The sequence below is a fragment of the Protopterus annectens genome, chromosome 3.part0 (genome assembly GCF_019279795.1).
Source record: "Protopterus annectens isolate FY-2018-M chromosome 3.part0, PAN1.0, whole genome shotgun sequence".
NCBI classification, from domain to species: domain Eukaryota; kingdom Metazoa; phylum Chordata; order Ceratodontiformes; family Protopteridae; genus Protopterus; species Protopterus annectens.
The window spans coordinates 1,685,293,409-1,685,312,432 of NC_056731.1; the positions used below are offsets into that span (position 1 = coordinate 1,685,293,409).

At 38.8% G+C, this 19,024-nt stretch overlaps 1 protein-coding gene across 1 annotated transcript in view; it reads left to right on the plus strand.

The window, feature by feature from the left end:
• The first annotated feature begins 10,981 nt into the window (after nt 1-10,981).
• The window catches only part of LOC122797158 (b(0,+)-type amino acid transporter 1-like), a 184,752-nt gene continuing 176,709 nt past the window's right edge, over nt 10,982-19,024 (plus strand). The window contains exon 1 of the mRNA XM_044065968.1: nt 10,982-11,754. Within this exon, the coding sequence (XP_043921903.1) occupies nt 11,034-11,754 (721 nt within the window). The 5' untranslated portion in view covers nt 10,982-11,033. The remainder of the gene's footprint in view (nt 11,755-19,024) is intronic.

Consider the following 19,024-nt stretch of genomic DNA (forward strand, 5'->3'; position numbering starts at 1 on the left):
ATCTTAATAACTGTGTAGAAAGGGCAGAGTTACAATGGGTATTCAGGCTACAAGCTGAAAAATATCCTGGAATTAATACTAGTGTATGTTTAAAACCTGCCCTAAAAGGGTGTAAATTGAATTGTTATGCTGATTGGTGTTTTTGTCTATGCTTTTTTGTGATTGGTGTTATATTAATTATAAAAGAACAATAGTGAAGTTTTTATTCATGGATATGAAGAAGCGTAGATATGTGAAAGCTCTTAACCGTTTTATGGTTTTTAATAAAATGTATGCTAACGGTCATGGTAGCCTCACTGGTTTTCTTTGCATTTTATTGTTCTATCTCTGGTTTGGGCTTTTGTGTGCTGGTTGGTCATTTTTTTCACTGTGTATATACCTGAATAAGGCATCCTCTTAAATATCTATGTATATGAGACACTGTGCAAGTTCAAATATTTTAGTCTTTCATAATAACTTAAATTTTCATGTCCATGGATGCCCTTGGTATACTCCTTCTAATTTACTCAAGACTATTTTCTTATTAGGTTTCCGTATTGTTATTCCATACTCTAGTCTGAGACTAATATAACTTACAAACAATGATTTCATTATTTATGATTTCCTAGATTTTTATAAATCTTTTTATACAACCTGTAGTTCTATAACTATCATTAAGCAATTGGTTGATATGATTAGAAACACTCATAGCTGGATCTGCCCATATACCCAGGTCCTTAAATGAGTCTACAGTTTCAAGTCACTGTGTATTGTATCAAATGTTCTTTAATCTACATCTTCCAAATCTCATATGTTTTGTTGTTGTTGTTGTATTTATTAGCTTATTAATTCCCTATGCCCAAATGGTCAATTTAGTCATGTTCATTTGTAAACATGGCCTATCTGTTAACACTTGTAATCAGTTTACTTATTTTCAAAATGAAAAAGATAGATCTGAATGATACAATCTAACCAAGTATGTTCCTGGAACAGAGCCTGTGGGACATCCTGAAAGTAATCTACAATTTCCCCCTGTCCAATTGCTGTTTGATACTTGCCATGTCCTAGCTGCAAGCCATGCAGCTGTCTGTTTTATCAAGATTATATAAATACCTACCCATATTTACAGGGACATGATAAAATTAATTATATAGGAGTATGAATTAAAAATAATTCCATCATGACAGCTAAGGATATATGGGAAGAGACTAAACAAAAGATAATACAAAAACTGCGAAACTGGAAGCTCTTGCCTATGGATACAGTTAGTAAGATGCAAGTAATAGAAATGTTTTAGTCCCTTTAGTTTTATGCACAGGTCAGGCATATTTTTATCAACCAGAGAAGTTGTGGATTGTAATTAATAAAGACTTGAAGGATTTTATATGGGAGGTGAAAAGGGCAAGAGTCAAGTGGAATAAGTTGATCTTCCCAATAGAACAATGAGGTTTAGAATTGCCTGATTTGAATGGATATTTTAGAGCTACACAGATAAGACTATTATGCATAACACAAGCAGAAAGCTACAATTCAAAGTGGAAAGGAATGATGATGAAGTGGGGGGGAGATAATTCAAGAAAGAAAGAAAGAGTGGGATTTTGACACAGAATAACAGTCATACAGATTATTATATTCATAAAGTAGCAGAAAGTATACTATGAACTAAAACAACATGGGAATGGAGAAAAGAGATTCTGCTGATAGGGATGACTGTAATTAGGGGCACAGATAATAGACAAGACAGGGCTGGAATTTACTGGAGAAAGCTGGCAAAGGAACCAAGGTATTGGGAACAATTAATTAGAGAAGGAAAGGTAACAGAATGGAAACACGCCAAGAAGACATTTGGATTACAGGCTAGTGATTGCCGTCCCTATCATGTATTGATAGCAGAGTGGAGACAAAGAGAAAGGGGTGGAGGAATCCTAAATGAAAGACCTGTAATGGATGAGTTTTTAACTGAATCTAAAACAGAGGCTGCTGCTAAAAAAGGGATAATTAGTTGGGCATATGAACTATAGCATGATAACTATAGGAATCAACCAGAGGAGTTAAGAAAATATTGGAAAGAGAGATTAGATAAACAATTTACAAATAAACAATGGGTGGATAATATGTATTGCTCCCAAATATGTAACAAAATCTAGAAGATTTAAGATTTTTTCCCTGGAGGTGTTTGCATAGATACATTTATACCACAAGCAGTCTTTAAAGAGTGTTTCCTCAGGTAGATGGCAAATGTTAGATGTGTAATGGGAAAGAAGGAGGTACCCGGGGGCATATGTTCGCAGAGTCTAATGAATTGTCAAACTTTAAAAATTTCCCAGAGAGTATTCTTTCAGGAATATTGGGCAAGCAAATGATTGTGACTAAGGAAATGATTTTTCTGAGCTGGGATACAGGATTTGAATTGACTAGACAAAGTAAGACTGTGTTAAGTCTAATTCTGGTGGCTGCCAAAAAAGCAATTACTAGAAAATGGAAATCAAAGTCTAAACCAACTATATATAGCAACAAACACCACATGGAAAAGGAAAAGCAACCACAAAGTGATCCACAAATCTTCTGAGAACACACTTTATTCCTCTAACGTCTCGGCTGTAGCCTTCAAGGAGTCTAAACCAACTATACCTGAACTAGTAAATATTGTAGCAGAGATTAAAGAACAGGAAGTGGGTTATTTAGAAAAGGGTAGGAGTAAACTGCATAAAAAATGCAAATTGCGGAAACAATACATCCAGAAAAATGTTTTAGAGGAGGACTAAGGTTTAAGAGAAGACAGGAATTGAATGATCTATGTAAGGTTACTTTGATTACATGATATAGGACAATATATGTGATGCATAATGTTTGTAAATACAAAATTGTTATTATGGTTTGATTACTTTTATATAAATGTATGTTTGCCTATGATGTCACAAGTGACAATTTGGTAAAAGTGTTTAAAAAAGATTACATCAGTGCTTATCTGTTCTAATTTACTGATCAGTGTATTGTGTATGACCCCATCAGAGGCTGAATTTAAGTCTATAGGAATTATATCACAGTACAATTTTTCATTTGTGTCATTATATTGTTATAGAACGTCACATTATATGTGGATATAGATCTCTTTTCAATATATACATGAGTATTTATTGTTTCTAGCACCAACTTTTCCAATTCTGGCAATTATTTATCTAAAATAACATTCTCTGTTATTTTTCCACAAGAAGAATTTAAACTGGTGGGTCTATATGACTCTTAGTTTGTCCAATTTCCCTGTCCCTTAATGATATGTATAACAATCGCATGTCTCCAATTTCGAGAAATTTCCCCTCACTGAAATTACCAATGAATAACATATATAATGACATATCACTTTTTGAATTTCTCCAAATCTTTTGGGTTTCTAATACCATGATGGGAATGGACCCCATCCCTAAGTCAAACTACGATTAAAGTTCATGAAATTAGTATTGTTTCAATCTTTGAAGTCAGCCAAAAGTGCTCTTCACAGCACCCATAATGTGTCCAGTAATGACTCCTTCTGGAATTCATATGGGGTACATCTATTGGTAAAATATCTAAATATGACTGTAGATTCTTTTTTATCAGACCCTTTGCTCCTATTACTATTGGAACTATCTGGGTATCTTTCATTCATATTGCTCTTGTTTCTGCCTGCAAATCCTGATATTTTATGATTTTGTGTCTCTCTGTATGCAATGGTGCATACAGTCCATGGTGGTGGTGATTTCAATGATCAATGCTACTTTTGTCTTCTTTTCATGGACCACTGTATCCATTTTTCTAGTATCTATCTTTTGAACTGTTGGTAATGGGTGATCCCATGTGATGTAGACTTCATCATTTTCTATGATGCTTTGTGGCTCATGTTTCCAGTGTTCTTCAGACACTTCTGTACCATAATGTTTGCCCACTCCCCAGTACAACAGTCTCACAACATTATTATGTCTTTCAGTATGCAATCCTTCGGCCATTAGTATGTCGCAACCAGCAACAAGGTGTGTGACTGTTTCCAATTCTGTTTTACAAAACCTGCATTTGTCTGTTTCGCCCACATGTTCAATGGACTTTGTAAACCAATGTGTATGTAGCCCACTATCTTGTGCCGCCAATATTAACCTTTCACCTCTTGGTTTGAATTTGCCTCTCCTTAACCATTTCTGCATTCATTCCTGATCAACATGAGGTTCTTCCAGAAGTTTTCTATACTTGAAACTATATTTATGCATTTTCCACATTTCTTGCCTTCTCGTATGGTCCTTTGCCTTATATTTTTTCTTTTCTTTTTGGCAAATCAGTTTCTGCCTGATTTTTACCTACTTGTGATTTGATTTCCATTCCTGCTTGAAGCTGATATGTTTCTGCTAGCCTAAGCAGGGAAGTCATCTTAGATTTATTCTCCTCATGTTTCAAAACTTTCACTACACTTGGGTCTTGTGAGGTCAGCAGATATGTTTTGGGTCCCACCATTGCAGATCTATACATGTAATCAATTTCAAGGAAGCCCATCACTCCTTCAGAATGGGAAATATATAATCTTGGTATGCACTGATTTTTATAAATCATTTGGTGAGCATAAAGCATCCTTCTTGTTTTCCTGTCTAATCTATCCAACAAGTTTTTTTGGGCCAGTCATTCACTCCAAAACTCTAAGTTAGGATAGGAAGAGCATTACTTTATAGCTTGGATTTAGTTCCTAGACGTCAACAGTTTTCAGAATTAATTTAAGTCTTCTAAAGTATTCCTTATTAAGTTTTATTTGCATTTGTTCATGTTATATTATTGATCCTTCATCAATTCCCATATATTTATATGATCCCTCTTGCTCAAGTTCTTTTATATCACATTCTTGTCCCAAACTGATGTTTTCTTAGTGTTGCAGTTATCCTGCGTTAAAGGTTGCTTTTGCACATTTATCAAGACCAAATGACATTCTTATATCATCTGGAAAAGTTCTGACAACTTGCAGTTGTGCTTTCAGTTCCTCATCTGATGAGCCATCCAGTTTTAAATCATTGACAAAGAGAAGATGAGAAGTCAAATTATATCCATGGCCTAAGCTGTTAAGTAGACAGCTTAATGGGTTTAGGGCAAGGCAGAATAGCAGTGGTGACAGAGTTACCCTGGAATATCCCCTTTGAATTTTTACCCCGGAATAATAATTTGTCCTTTATCATGGCTTAATTGCAAAGTGGTCTGCCACTGTTTAATGGTCACTGTAATGTAGTCAATCAGTGTAGGGTGTATCTTATACATTTTTGAGCATTCTCTTATCCATGAATGTGGGATACTATCAAATGCTTTTTGTAATCAATCCATGCCATGCTTAGATTTTTCCTCTTTTTACAGTTTTCCACTATAACTTTATTTGACAACAAATGATCCTGTGTTCCATATGACTTTCTTTTATTGCCCTTTGGTTCTATTGCCATAATTGAGTTTTCTTCTAAATGACTATAAACTCTGTCAGCATCAATTCCAGTGTATAGTTTATACGTCATTGGAAGGCAAGTTATTGGTATATAAGTTTTAGGGCAGCTTGCAGGTTCACTCTTAAGTAGGAGCATTGTTTTTCTTGTTGTTAGCCAGGTTGGTGACTGTTTGGGGTGTGCATATAAATAGTTCTTACTCGTAGATAAATCTGCGTGGACAGATGTTAATACTTTTAACCAGAAGTTAGGTACTGCATCTGGGCCTGGAATTTTCCAGTTAGAGGTTTTTCTTAACTTTGTTTCAATCTCTTTGGCTGTTACTTCATCCCATTTCATATCCTGTATCTTTAAACTTCTTATTCTTTCTCTTACTTCTATCCATTTAGTAACTTTGTTATGTTTTACAGGATCTTCATATATACTTCTCCAAAATGTATCTATTTGTTCTTTTTTTGGTGGTCTTTCAATTCCTTTTACCTTGTTTCTCAGTTCTCTATAAAACTGTTTTGGGTCATCAATAATTTTTTTATTTTTTACTTTTCCTGGTTGATATGGGTCTCCTGAGGCAGTGTAGCAACTGCCTCATGTACACAGACAACCATCTACTACTAAATCACTCTAGTACAGAGTGCAAGAGATATGTCTACATCGAGAAATTGGAATCCCTGCTCACTCACCCTCCAAACAGTAACACTGAAGAGGCTGTCAGCTCACACATGACAACTCACACACAAAGCATGCACACCACAACTTATACACAAAGCTTGAACTCAACACATAGATCATCATATGCAGAGGTGCTCTCCCCAGTGTCTCACCAACTATGCCCTTAAGGCACAATACACCAAAACCTATTTTTTTTGTTATTGGAGATTTTATAATGAGACACTCAGATGCCCCACGCATGGTCAGCTGACCAGTGCCAGGATTTGTCAGATCACACATGCACTCAAGTTACTCAACAACAAGTACTGTTATGACTCAGTCATACCTCATGTTGGTGTGAATGACTTGAGATGTACCTCCCTGTACTATATGAAGAGAGACATGATTGAGCTCTCTGAATATGTATCCCAGGCAGGTATGTCCTTAGCTTTGAGGAGCATTTTGCCCTCACCTAGAATGATGCCACAATATAAACAAAAAATTATTGACTTTAATAATTGGCTTAGTTTTTGGTATCATTCAAGGGGGATCCAATTTCTGTCAGCCTTGGATGGCATGGTTGATAGAACTCACTGCTTTACCACAGATCATCTGCACCTGGCACCTCTGGGCTTTCAGCTGCTGGCTAAGGCTCTTGCCTCCCTCATAGAGCCTTTTTTAGGCAAGGCCTCAAAAACAAAACTTCCAAAGTGAAAAATATCCAGCACAATCAAAATAAGGGGTACGTTGCTGAACTCTAGAAGTTTAAACCAAAATCTGCACTCTCTGGAAGTACTCTTTTCTTTGGATAATAAAGACATTTGTGCAGTCACAGAAACCTGGTTCAAGGCCACAGACAGTACCCTGGCCTTGCAAAGCTACAATGTCTTCCACACCTTCAGACCACAAAATGAAAGTGTAAGAACCAAAGGTGGAGGAGTATCTATCTACATCAACAATAAATACATCTCCTGACTGATTAGACAAGATAACTCCATGGAGCTACTCCAAGTTCAGATTACCATAGGTAAAACCCCCCTTCAAGTCATCACAAGTTACAGGTCCCCCTCCATGAACCAAAATGCTCATGTGGCTTATTTGGCTTTACTTGAGTCAATCAAAATACAACCTAACACTCTTGTCATGAGGATTTTAACTATCCTACCATCAACTTAGAAAGCTATATGAGCCCTAACCTACTTGCACAAAAGTTCTTTGACTTTGTAACTCAAATGTCCTGGAACAAATTGTACAAAATCCTACAAGGGGCTCAAATATACTTGACCTGATTCTCACCAACATGAGAGACCATTGCGCTGCCGTAAATGTAGGACACTCATTAGTAAAATCTGATCATAAGTCAGTCATTGTTGAAGTAGCAATAACTCCAGAACCCTTCAGAGGTGAATTCAGATTAAAAAACTTCACCAAAGCAGACTATACCCTTCTAATGGTTAGCATAAATGATTTCCAGGGCCCAGTCCCCACAGATGTCCTTGACAACTATACTAAAGTATACTCTGATGCTCTGTAGCAATACTTATACAAATGTATAGACTTGGCTGTGTCAGATAGAACCAAAGTAAGAGTCTCAAGAAAAAACAAGCCACCCTGGTAGACACCTGCCATAAATAAATTGTAAAACAAGCATAAGGAGCTGTTGTCTAAGAATACCAAAGTGAGGTCCCAGCACTGGAATAGCATCCTCCTAAGCCTAAATAAACAAATAGGACAACTTATAAAATCCTCTAAGGGCAACTTTAAAAACAATTTAGCAAACACAGCTAAGGATAACCATAAGGCTTTCTTCAGCTACATCTGTTGCCTAAAAGTAGGACCCAGATGTGTGCCGAACTAGGGGAAATGATATCACACACACACTGATCCGGCAGAAATTGCTAATCTACTAGTGGATAGGTTTTGGTGAAAATTTCTCCCCTTTATCCCCTCCAAATATATCACAAACCATATCTTCAACAGCTCCCCTACCTTATATATCTAAAGAATAGGTCATCAAAGCTTTGTCTAGGGCAAAACACACAGCCTCTATGTGTCCTAAGGCATCCCAGGCTGCATTCTAAACAAACTAAAACAAGAATTAGCAACCCCCTTAGGCATCCTATTTACCACAGCCTGAATACAGGATTTGTCCTGGTTGAATTGAAAAGTGTGACCATTATCCTCCTTGATAAGGGTGGCTTAGCAAAAGATCTGGGGAATTATAGACTGATAAGCCTGACTAGCCATATCTGCAAGGCTATGAAACATATCATCCTGGATCTCATAAATAAGGATATAGGTGACCCCCAAACTGTTGATCCAACCCAGTTTGGCTTTATAAATGGTCGATTATGCCTGTTAAACCTAGCAGACATCTTCAAAAACATGACCAGAGCCATACATGAGAGCAAATCTGTGCACACAGCATATTTGGACTTGGCAAAGGCTTTTGGCACAATCCCCCATTCAGGCATTATTGACAAACTCACCCACTTAAATGTCAACCCCTTTGTTGTTAGGTGGGCACAGATTGGCTCACTAACTATAAACATGCCATCAAAGTGGGTGACTCCACCTCAACCAGCAAACTTGTCACCAGTGGGGTTCCTCAAGGGTCAGTACTGGGCCCCCTTTTATTTGGTATTTACTTCTTGAAAGTTCAGGCCAAAACAAAGAGGCTGTGGCTGACAAAGTTTGCTGATGACTGCAAGCTTGGTGTGATTGTTGACTTCCCAAATGATGTCAGTATACTCCAAGACGGGCTTACATAGACCAACGATTGGTGCCAAAGCCATGGACTCAAACTAAATGCAAAAAAATGCATCATCATCCCATTCGGTAAAAGCGATGTCCCTACTAACTATCAAATAAACAATACTTTTAGTCCGAATGCTGTAGTGATGGATTTGGGCACACAAGTAGACTGTGACCTAAACTTTGACCACCATGTGTCCACCATAGTAAGAAAGGCATTCTACATCATATATTTGATTAGCAAAGGCATAGCCTCAAGAGAAAATTAAGTTATAACCTCCCTGTACTCATCCCTTATGAGGCCCATAATTTAATATGATGCCTCCTTTGGTATGTACCATACCAGGTACCTGTAACAACTGGAGAGACCCCAAAGATTTTTAACTAGGAAGATCCAGGGTCTTCAGCCATGCCTTACATGGACAGACTGAAGTCTTTGTCACTGTACTCGGTAGCATATAGGCTGCTTAGGGGAGACTTGTACTTGGATTACAGAGCAATCTCCGACCCCAGCCTCATAAAGTTATTGCACATCAGTGGTCAAATGGTATTAGATTACCCACTCCAGTGACCTAAATCTGTCCTGCGGTTTAAATAGAACATGCTGGAGCGACATCTCACAGATTTAACTAGACTACTGACAAACAATCTTCCTTCTCTTTTTCATGAGCAGGTAAAAAGGGATCTTTAAAAATCATCTGAAGTTCTATCACAACAGACAGATATGACCTCAGTTTAATTTATTTTATTAATTTAATCTGTAACACTATCAGAATGTAACATGCACTTCATTATGCAGGCAGTATCAGTAATAATTTTTGACATAACTACCCATTTGATAATTTCAGATATCTTTGGCAAATGTACAGCATACACAACCGTATGATCTTTCAACATTTAAGTCTAGTGTGTAGCTTACTGAGACAGTTGTTGTTGTGTCTTTCGGCTTTTCCTGGTTAGGGGTTGCCACAGCAGACCTCCGGTCCGCTAATGATTGGTAGTTGATTTTTACGTTCTGAGTTACCAGCCCTGACGCACAACCTTCAACGAAGGTACGCCCATTCACACATGTCTCCATGCAGAAGACTCTCTAGCTGAGAATCGAACCGGACAGCGTCTTACTGTGAGGAGCGCTTCATTATTGTTAGAGTTTATTGCTATTAAACTAAAAAAGTACTGACATTTTACAATACACCATTATTTAGCAAAATGTTCTCCACACATTTAGGTAAAAGTTATAAGAATACATTTTTTTAACAACTTTTTGTTTTACAACCAAAATTAACAATCAAAACAATAAAACATGTATAAACATCAGAAAAATCAACTATTTATAACTATATACAGTCATCCATGACAAAGTTCAGTATGAAATGTATATTCATTAATATTTGTCTAATAAATCTTGCAGTTTCTACCAGGTTAGTCTTTTACGAGTTATGTTAGATGTTCTGATACAAATAGTGTGCAATTCACTTTTACACACATATTTAGCTAAATTTATAAAGTCTGTAAATAAGAGATCTTGTTTCTTCTTCCAATTCATTGTAATTACTTTTCTAACAATGGCCAGAAGTGACCAAAGGAGAGGTATTTGATGTTTTGGGATCACATTTGGAGTAAGAACATTAAATAACAACAAGGAATCAGTAACATGACAATTATGAGACCACAGAGCCTTTATAAAATATTTGAAATCATTCCAAAATTGTAAAAGAATACATTTTTCATGGTATAAAACTAACAGCTTTAGAGTTACAGGATATATATGAGAAGTTGCTGAGAAATTACAGTAAAAATGTCAGCTTTATTTCTAGCTGCAGTTATTTAAATATGCCAGATATTTCAGATATTTCAGGTTGTTTCAGAATGTTAATTGTACATTTAAAGAAGTCTTAATACAGATAATAATGTGTCACTTGTTACCTTTATTTTGTTTTATAAAGTATATACCTTGCAATATTTTAGCATAATAAAATTATATACACTGTGAGTACCAGTCTGTAATTATTGCAAAGTGAAAGTGGGACCGATCCAAAAATGGTCTTACTTTTGCAGTGCAGCTGTTACGCAAATCTCAAAATCATGAACAAAGGGCATGGCAATTTAAACATGTCTGTTAAAGTTTAACTTCTATATAAAATTTACAAATGGACTCAAGCTAAACAGTATAGAAAGAAATAAGAATACAGGCATCAACAAATTATTTCAGGAATGGGGCAAGAAGTTACACCCCAGATGAAAGCTAGAAGCAGTGAACTGGAATATGAAGGAGTCAAACTGAGAAGAACAGTTGGATACTTTAGTGGAATAAATTTTCTTGTGGGTGTTATCGTAGGTTCTGGCATATTTGTTTCTCCTGGTGGAGTGCTAAAATATTCCAATTTTAGCGTTGGGATAGCACTTGTCATATGGACCATATGTGGGCTTTTATCCATGATTGGAGCCCTTTGCTATGCAGAACTAGGATGCAGTTTACCAGTCTCTGGAGGAGAATATCAGTACATCAAAAGAGCACTGGGCCCAGTCTGTGCTTTTATTTTTCTGTGGACGTATGTCATCTTCATTAACCCTGCTTCAATTGCTGCTAAAGCTTTGACCTTTGCAGAATATGCTATACAGCCTTTCTATCCTGGATGTCCAATACCAGAACTGGCAAAGAAAGGTGCGGCCATAGCTGTTGTCCTTGCTCTTGGAGTTATAAATTCGCTGAGTGCAAAGTGGGCTACCTGGGTACAAAATGTATTCACTGTATTGAAAGTGCTTGCCCTAGCTGTCATTTCTATTGGTGGTATAGTTTTCTTAGCAATGGGAAGAACAGAAAATATGATGAATGCATTTAGTGGAGAATCTCCTACTGTGTCCCAGGTAGGACAAGCTTTTTATCAAGGAGTCTTTGCATTTGGAGGTTGGAATGCCCTAAATTTTATCACAGGTAAGTAACCCAGTTTCTACAATGTCTCTTGCTTGTTGATATTCAACATGATAAAGGAAAACAGCATTCCATTCCTGAATGATACATGCATTACTGACAAAGTGGAGCGATTTTACATTCAAATTTTAGAAAGTAACAGATGTCTGCATAATACATTTTATGGCTTGAAAGCTAGTTGCTAGCTAATAACACTACAAATATAAGTACGTTTTCAAATGTCATTACTACTAAGTAAAAAATAGAAGATCAAAGTTTATAGCTAACATGTTTGGGTTGGGAATGGCTGTTAGAACTTATAGAAGAATATTACATTCTAGTTGTAACCTTCTTGTCAGAAGTGAAATATTGGGGGATGGGAGTGAAAGGTATAAATGTGAATATAACCTAACATTTATTCTCTGGCATCTTAGCTCACACTGCCTTGAGTTCAAAAACTAGAAGAAGTGTACATTTTCATAAATATTGATTATATAACAGAGCAGAAAAGGTTTACTATGGTAAGGTCGAACTGGACCCCATGGAATGATGGGACCCCATGACAATGATGAATTGCAACATTATCAAAATCTGACTCGACTTTGACCTCAGAATGGCCTTTAACATGGGTCGAGATAGGGGCGAGATTCATACTTCGACAATGTCGAGTTCGACATTGTCGCCGTTCAGCCTCCGGAATTCAACTGAAGTGGGTTTGATCGAACCCACTTCAACCTTACCATAGTAAACCAGCAGAAAATAGCAATCATGGCCTTTAATAGATTCTTTACTTTTGTTTTAAAAAAATATCCAAACAGAGATATGAGTTTTCTCTTTATTTGATAAGTAAAGTGATGAGATAAAGTAATTTCACAGTAGTATGTAAAGGATGTACATGGTCTGTGAGAAAATGTGTGTATACGAGTGATTACAATTTTCTATTACTTATATATTACTTAAGTTTGCAGAGCCTACATTGCAGAAGGTAACAGTTACTGTAAAACCCTTATTGAGTATTCAAGTAAAAGAAAGTAATACTTTCCAGTTCTGAACAAATACACTCAGGTGAGCAAAGGTCCAAAAGTATTGTCTCCTCATGAGAATCCAGTATTTCCTCTAACATTTTGCATGCACTAACAATTCTCTTTTTGCTTGATTGATATTTACTTAACAGGTCAGGGACAACATTCATTCAAAGGCAAAAGGCCTAGCTAGATGCTTAAAGAATGATATATTTGCATAAACACGCACACACACACACACACACACACACACACACACACACACACACACACACACACACACACACGCCGAAGGATCTTTTGTGATCAACAGTCTTTTCATGTATGATAAAACTGCCCTAATGCAGAATGTAAAATATCGACAAAATAAGTTTGATCACACACAAGTGTGAACACAAATGCAAATGAAAACAGTAATATTGAGAGGGAAAAATTATTTCCTCTCTTGATATTAAAATTAAACTCCCTGTAACACTAGCCACAAATTTGTCTGAATAGTGGCAGTGTTATAATAAAGTTTTAATGACATTAAAGTGAAGGGTTAGAGTTGGGGGAAGGGGCAGCATTACACCTACGGTTAGCAACCACCACTAAAGAGGGCAGGACAGGGTTCTGCCCTCCTGCACCCCATTACTAATGGGTTGTGTTGTTCATGTGATAGTTATCAGGGGTGGATGACTTCCCAAAGAATACTACTATGCATTTCTTGGCATTTAGTTTCAGTCCATGGCTCTGACACAAGTTATTTGTGTGTGTTAGCCTTACCTGGAGAACATTAATTATCTGCAAATTTGGTCAGCCAGAGGCCCTTGATATTGGCCTTGACTTCAGAGAAGTAAATGTCAAAAAGAAGCAGTCGCAGAACTAATCCCTGAGGGAATCTGCTTGTGACTGGCCTCTTGTAGAGGTGGACTCCCCAGTTCTAACTCCCTGGGTCCTGTTTGTGAGCCAGCTGGCTATCCACTGGGTGACACAAGAGTTTATTCCTAAACTCTTGAGTTTATCAACAGTGCCGGAGTGGGGTATTGTGTCAAATGCCTTGGCCAGGTCATGGGAGGGAGTGTGAACCATTTTGCCCTCATCCATTGCTCTGGTGACTTCTCAAAGAACTCCACCAGATTCAGTAGTCATGACCTGCCCTCAACAAAAGAAGATTGGGTTGGATCCAGGGTCTGGAGTTTTCTTATGTTGCTACTAATAATTTTCATGATAATTCTTTCCATGGCTTTCCATTTAAGGCCAGTAAGATTTATGAGTTTGTACTTTCCAGGGTCTGTAGATGGCCCACCTTTGTGCAGGGGGATGACTGTTGCTGTTCTCCATTCATGATGCAAAAAGCCTGCTTCAAAACTACAGTTAAATAACCGGAGTGGGGTATTGTGTCAAATGCATTGGCCAGGTCATGGTAGGTAGTGTGAACCATTTTGCCCACATCCATTGCTCTTCTGACTTCTCAAAGAACTCCACCAGGTTCAGTAGGCATGACCTGCCCTCAGCAAAATCAGACTGGGTTGGATCCAGGGTCTGAAGGTTTCTTATGTTGCTACTAATACTTTTCATGATAATTATTTCCATGGCTTTCCACTTGAGGCCAGTAAGACTTATGAGTTTGTACTTTCCAGGGTCTGTAGTTGGCCCACCTTTGTGCCAAGGGATGACTGTTGCTGTTCTCCATTCATGATACAAAAAGCCTGTTTCAAAACTACAGTTAAATAACAATTCTTTCATGCTATTTAGAAGGCATCCAGGAATATTGTCTGGGCCCACTGATGCAGTTTTCTTGGCTTTTGAGGGAGCATTGAGGACCATTTCCCTAGTGAAAGTGGGGGGAGTAATATTTGATAGTATTTGCTTAGGAGGGGTTGAGGGGAGAAAAGGTTAAAGTTATAGGTGAATTTGTCTGCTAGTAGGTTTGTTATATCTAATGGCTCAGTATATGTGGCTCCATTAACAATTAGCTCTACCAAACACTTGAGGGAAAACTACTACAGTAGACCTGATGCTTATGGATGAATTATTTAGGGAGATATTCTGAAGTTAGGTTACACAGCAGCTAGTCAAGCAGTAGTAACTGAAAGGAAAGCTTTGTCCAGAATGATGAATAGTGGGAATTCACCTAATTGGCTACTACCTGGCTACTACTAGTGCTGCTCTCACCACAGCTTCATACTGCTGGGATACAATGCCCCTTTGCTTTTTCTCTCACCAGAAGCAAAACAGTAGAACCAATCCCAAGAAGAGAAGCAGGCCGAAGGATCTTTTGTGATCAACAGTCTTTTCCCAGATGATACAGTGGTATGTATGCTTGTTGTAGCCTTTTCCTGGTAGATGCCTTGTTTAGCAGCCAGACCAATAAGGAAGGTCCCACGCAGACACTCACTGCCCAGTCAGAGACAGTCAAAAATCAATGCCATTTGCTCTTTCTCTTACCAAGAGTAAAATATAAGTACAAATTCCAAGTGGCACCTATGGAACAGTTATCAGGCCTTCTGGTGATCAGCAGTCTCAAGGAAATAATGCCCCTATGCTCTTTCTCCCACCAGGAGTAAAACAGTAGCACTAATGCTGAGTTGACTACTGAGAGGCAGAATGTGGGCTCTCCAATAATTAGTGGTCTTACACCAGATGTTGCAGATTTTAAAGCTAAGAAGGAATAAATGGCTTATTATTGTAAGAGTTGCAGTTGTTAGATATGAAAAATGTAGGAAACACAAGCTTTAGCAATCTAAGGGGACAGCCACTAATTTTAAAAGAACAGCACAGATTGAATAGGGGTGGTCATGTAGTATTCTGGCTCTAAGGAATACAGTGGGATGGCCAATAAATTTAAATATTATTATTATAAATTATAATTTTGTGTTTACTGATAACAGACAGTGAAAGAGGAGTTGGAAGGAAATATGTGGTCAAATTAAAATAAGGTGTAGACAACCAGAGAAACAGTTGACTTTCTTCTTCTTCTTTCGGCTTTTCTCGGTTAGGGGTCGCCACAGTGGATCACCTGTCCGTTCATGATTGGCAGTGGAGTTTTATGGTGTCGAGTTTTGCCAGCCCAGTGCCTAACCTTCCACGGAAGCCACACACACACACACACACACACACACACACACACACACACACACACACACACACACACACACACACACACACACACACACACACACACTCACACCTAGGGCCAATTTAGAGTGTCCAATCCACCTACAGCATGTCTTTGGGATGTGGGAGGAAACAGGAGCACCTGGAGGAAACCACACGACCACAGAGAGGACAAGTAGACTCCACACATAAGGCACCCCAGCCAAGGATGGAATCAGAGAACCTCTCGCTGTGAAGTGACAACGCTAACCGCTGCATTACCATGGCCACCCAGAGAGCCAGTTGACTTTAAAAGAAGGAAAACAACAGGGTAGGATGGTAGGAAAACAATTTATTTCTGTGCAACTCACAAGGGACACAGCACTGTTATCTTTCCTAGTTTAAATATGCACTTGAAAAAAGAATATAATTTAATACACAATGTAATGAAAATACACCACAATATACAACATTCGACTATGATTTCCATTTTCTAGGAAATGCTTTTCTGACAGCCATCAGAATTAAGCTTAACAAGGACTTACAATGGCTATGAAATTCAGATCCTGTATCCTAGCTCAGAAATATAATTTCCTTAGTTGCACTCATTTGCTCATCCAGTATTCCTGACAGAGTAATCTGTAGGGAATTTTTAAACTCTGCCAACCCATTACACTCATAGGTTCATAGGTAAGTACTAGGCTATTGGCCCTGGGGCCTATATAAGCCTAGCCAAAAAAGTTCCCTGGCTTTCACCACCCAAGAAAGTTATTGTCCTGTACCCCTGTCTATCAGAGCCACAGAAGTGATCCCCAGGGTGAATTTTCTATTTCCCATCCAGTTGTTGAGATTTTTTTAAAGAGGGCTAATGAGGAGCTTTGCTTGACATGAATGGGTAGTCTGTTCCAGAGTGTGAGAAGTCTCTGGGAGAGGAATGTGTCCCTCCAGCATGTTCTGTTTATTGTGGTGGCAAGGTTTAGGTCCCTGGAGAGGGTGGCTCAGAGGGATTGGGGTTTCTTTAAGTGGAGCATGTCCAACAGATCTGGGTTTGACATGGCTTTGTATGTTAGGCTGAGTTCACCTCTGAGTAGGAGAAAAGCGATGGAGTAGATCTGGAGTTTTTTTGAGATGGTCTGTGGATGGCATCTGTATGAGGCCAGTAATCCTCTTAGTGGTGTATTTCTGTGGATTTTCTAGTTGTTGTTGATGTCTTGCGAGGTACGTGTCAAATGGGGCATTGTACTCTATAATGAGTCTAATGAGTGATGAGTAGAGGGGAACAATGACCTCTTTTTTTCTTTGTGATGAGGTGTGCCACATAGAAGGATTTCCTGACTGTTGTGGTGATGTGATTATCAAAGGAGAGACTACTGTCCACCTGTGTCCCAAGGTCTCTTATCACACTTTCGGTGTTTAGTAGGCTACCACCTATGTGGTAGCTCATGGATGCAGTGTTTTTTCCCAAAGGGGATGACAATGTACTTCTTGGCATTGAGCTTGAGGCCATGACTTTGACACCAAGCATCAGTCTCAGTGAGGCCCATTTGTAGAATGTTCACATCATTAGGCGATTCTATTATGGCACCTAGTTTTCAGTTGTCTGTGAACTTCATTAGCCAAAGACCTGCTGTATTAGTCTGGATGTCTGAGAAGTAGATGCCAAACAGGAGAGGACCCAGGACTGAGCCCTGTGGTACTCCACTTGTCACTTTTATGAAGTTGGATTTGGAGTCGGCTACTTTCACTGTGTGGGTTCTGTCAGTGAGCCAGTTGGACACCAATCTTGTGACATAGGGATTTATGCCCAGCCTACTGAGTTTATGTATAATTCCAGAGTGGGGGATGGTGTTGAAAGCCTTGGCAAGGTCAAGATAGGCTGTGTGCACCACCTTGCCCTTGTCCACGGCTCTGGTGACTACTTCAAAGAAGTCAATCAGGTGTAGGAGACATGGCCTACCTTTTACAAACCTAAACTGAGTGGGGTGCAGAGTTTGGAGGTTGCCTATGTCCTTGTTTATAAGCTCCAAGACGATACGTTCCATGGCCTTGCAGACCAGGCTCTTCAGTCTAATGGGGTGGTAGTTCCTGGGGTCCATGGTGGCACCCCGTTGTGGAGTGGGATAACCATCACTGTGCACCATTCAGTAGGCACAAAGCCTGAAATGAGGCTATGACTGAACATGGTGCTTAGGTAGGGTGCCAGTTTGTTCTGTATTTCATGCAGAACGCAGCCTGGGATGTTGTCAGGTCCCATGGATGCTGTGTCCTTGGCTTTGGAGAGTGCAGTCGTTATTATAGGGGCTTTGCATTCTTCAGGTATAGTGATGGGCCCTTTAAGGGGTGGGGGGTTAAGTTTGCACTGAACGTATCTGCCAGGATGTTGGCAATATCGCTTGGTTCTGTATATCTAGTGCCATTGTGTTTTAGCTCAGAGCAGATTTGAGTGTCGCCACTGAGATTCTTGACACAGCCGTAGAATGCTTTGTGGTTGTCTTTAGAATCAATGGCGATTAATTTTTCGTAACTAGCTTTGGAGGATTTTATGAGGGATCTCAGCTTCTTACTGAGGCTGACCAGGAAGTTCCTGCAATCAGGGGATTTTACTCTTTTTTGCAACAGCTTTCTGTTGTAGAGTTTGTTTATAGCAGGGGACCACCAGATTGGCTTTCATTTTTGGAGGATAGCATCATGGTTCTGTTGGGGATGGCACAATTCATGCACTCGTGTATGTGCTTATACAGTGCATTTGTATAGGATTCAGCAGTCATACCTCTATTTTCCATCTGTATGGGTGTTGTGAAGCTTGCCACTTCTGTCTTAAGAAGCATGAAATTGGCTTTATAGAAGTTATTTTATGGTGGTTTCCTTAATGGGGGGTGGGGGCAGAATATTGATGTCTAGGGTGATTAGCTTGTGGTCAGATCTGACTCGAGGAGTTGACCTCTGGAGTGGAACATCAGTTGCCCATATTGGTAATGACCAGGTCCAGGATATTGCTGCCCTTGGTGGAGGTATGGACAAGCTGATCCAGGGCATTGGAATTTATGAATTCCAGAAAGTGTTGAGCATATGAGTTAGTACATGAGTATTTTTCCCAGTTGATGGTGGGGTAGTTGAAATTGCCCATTATTAGGGTATTGGGCTGTACCTTAATATTACCCAGTATATCAAGAAATGTGGTGTGGGCATCGTGG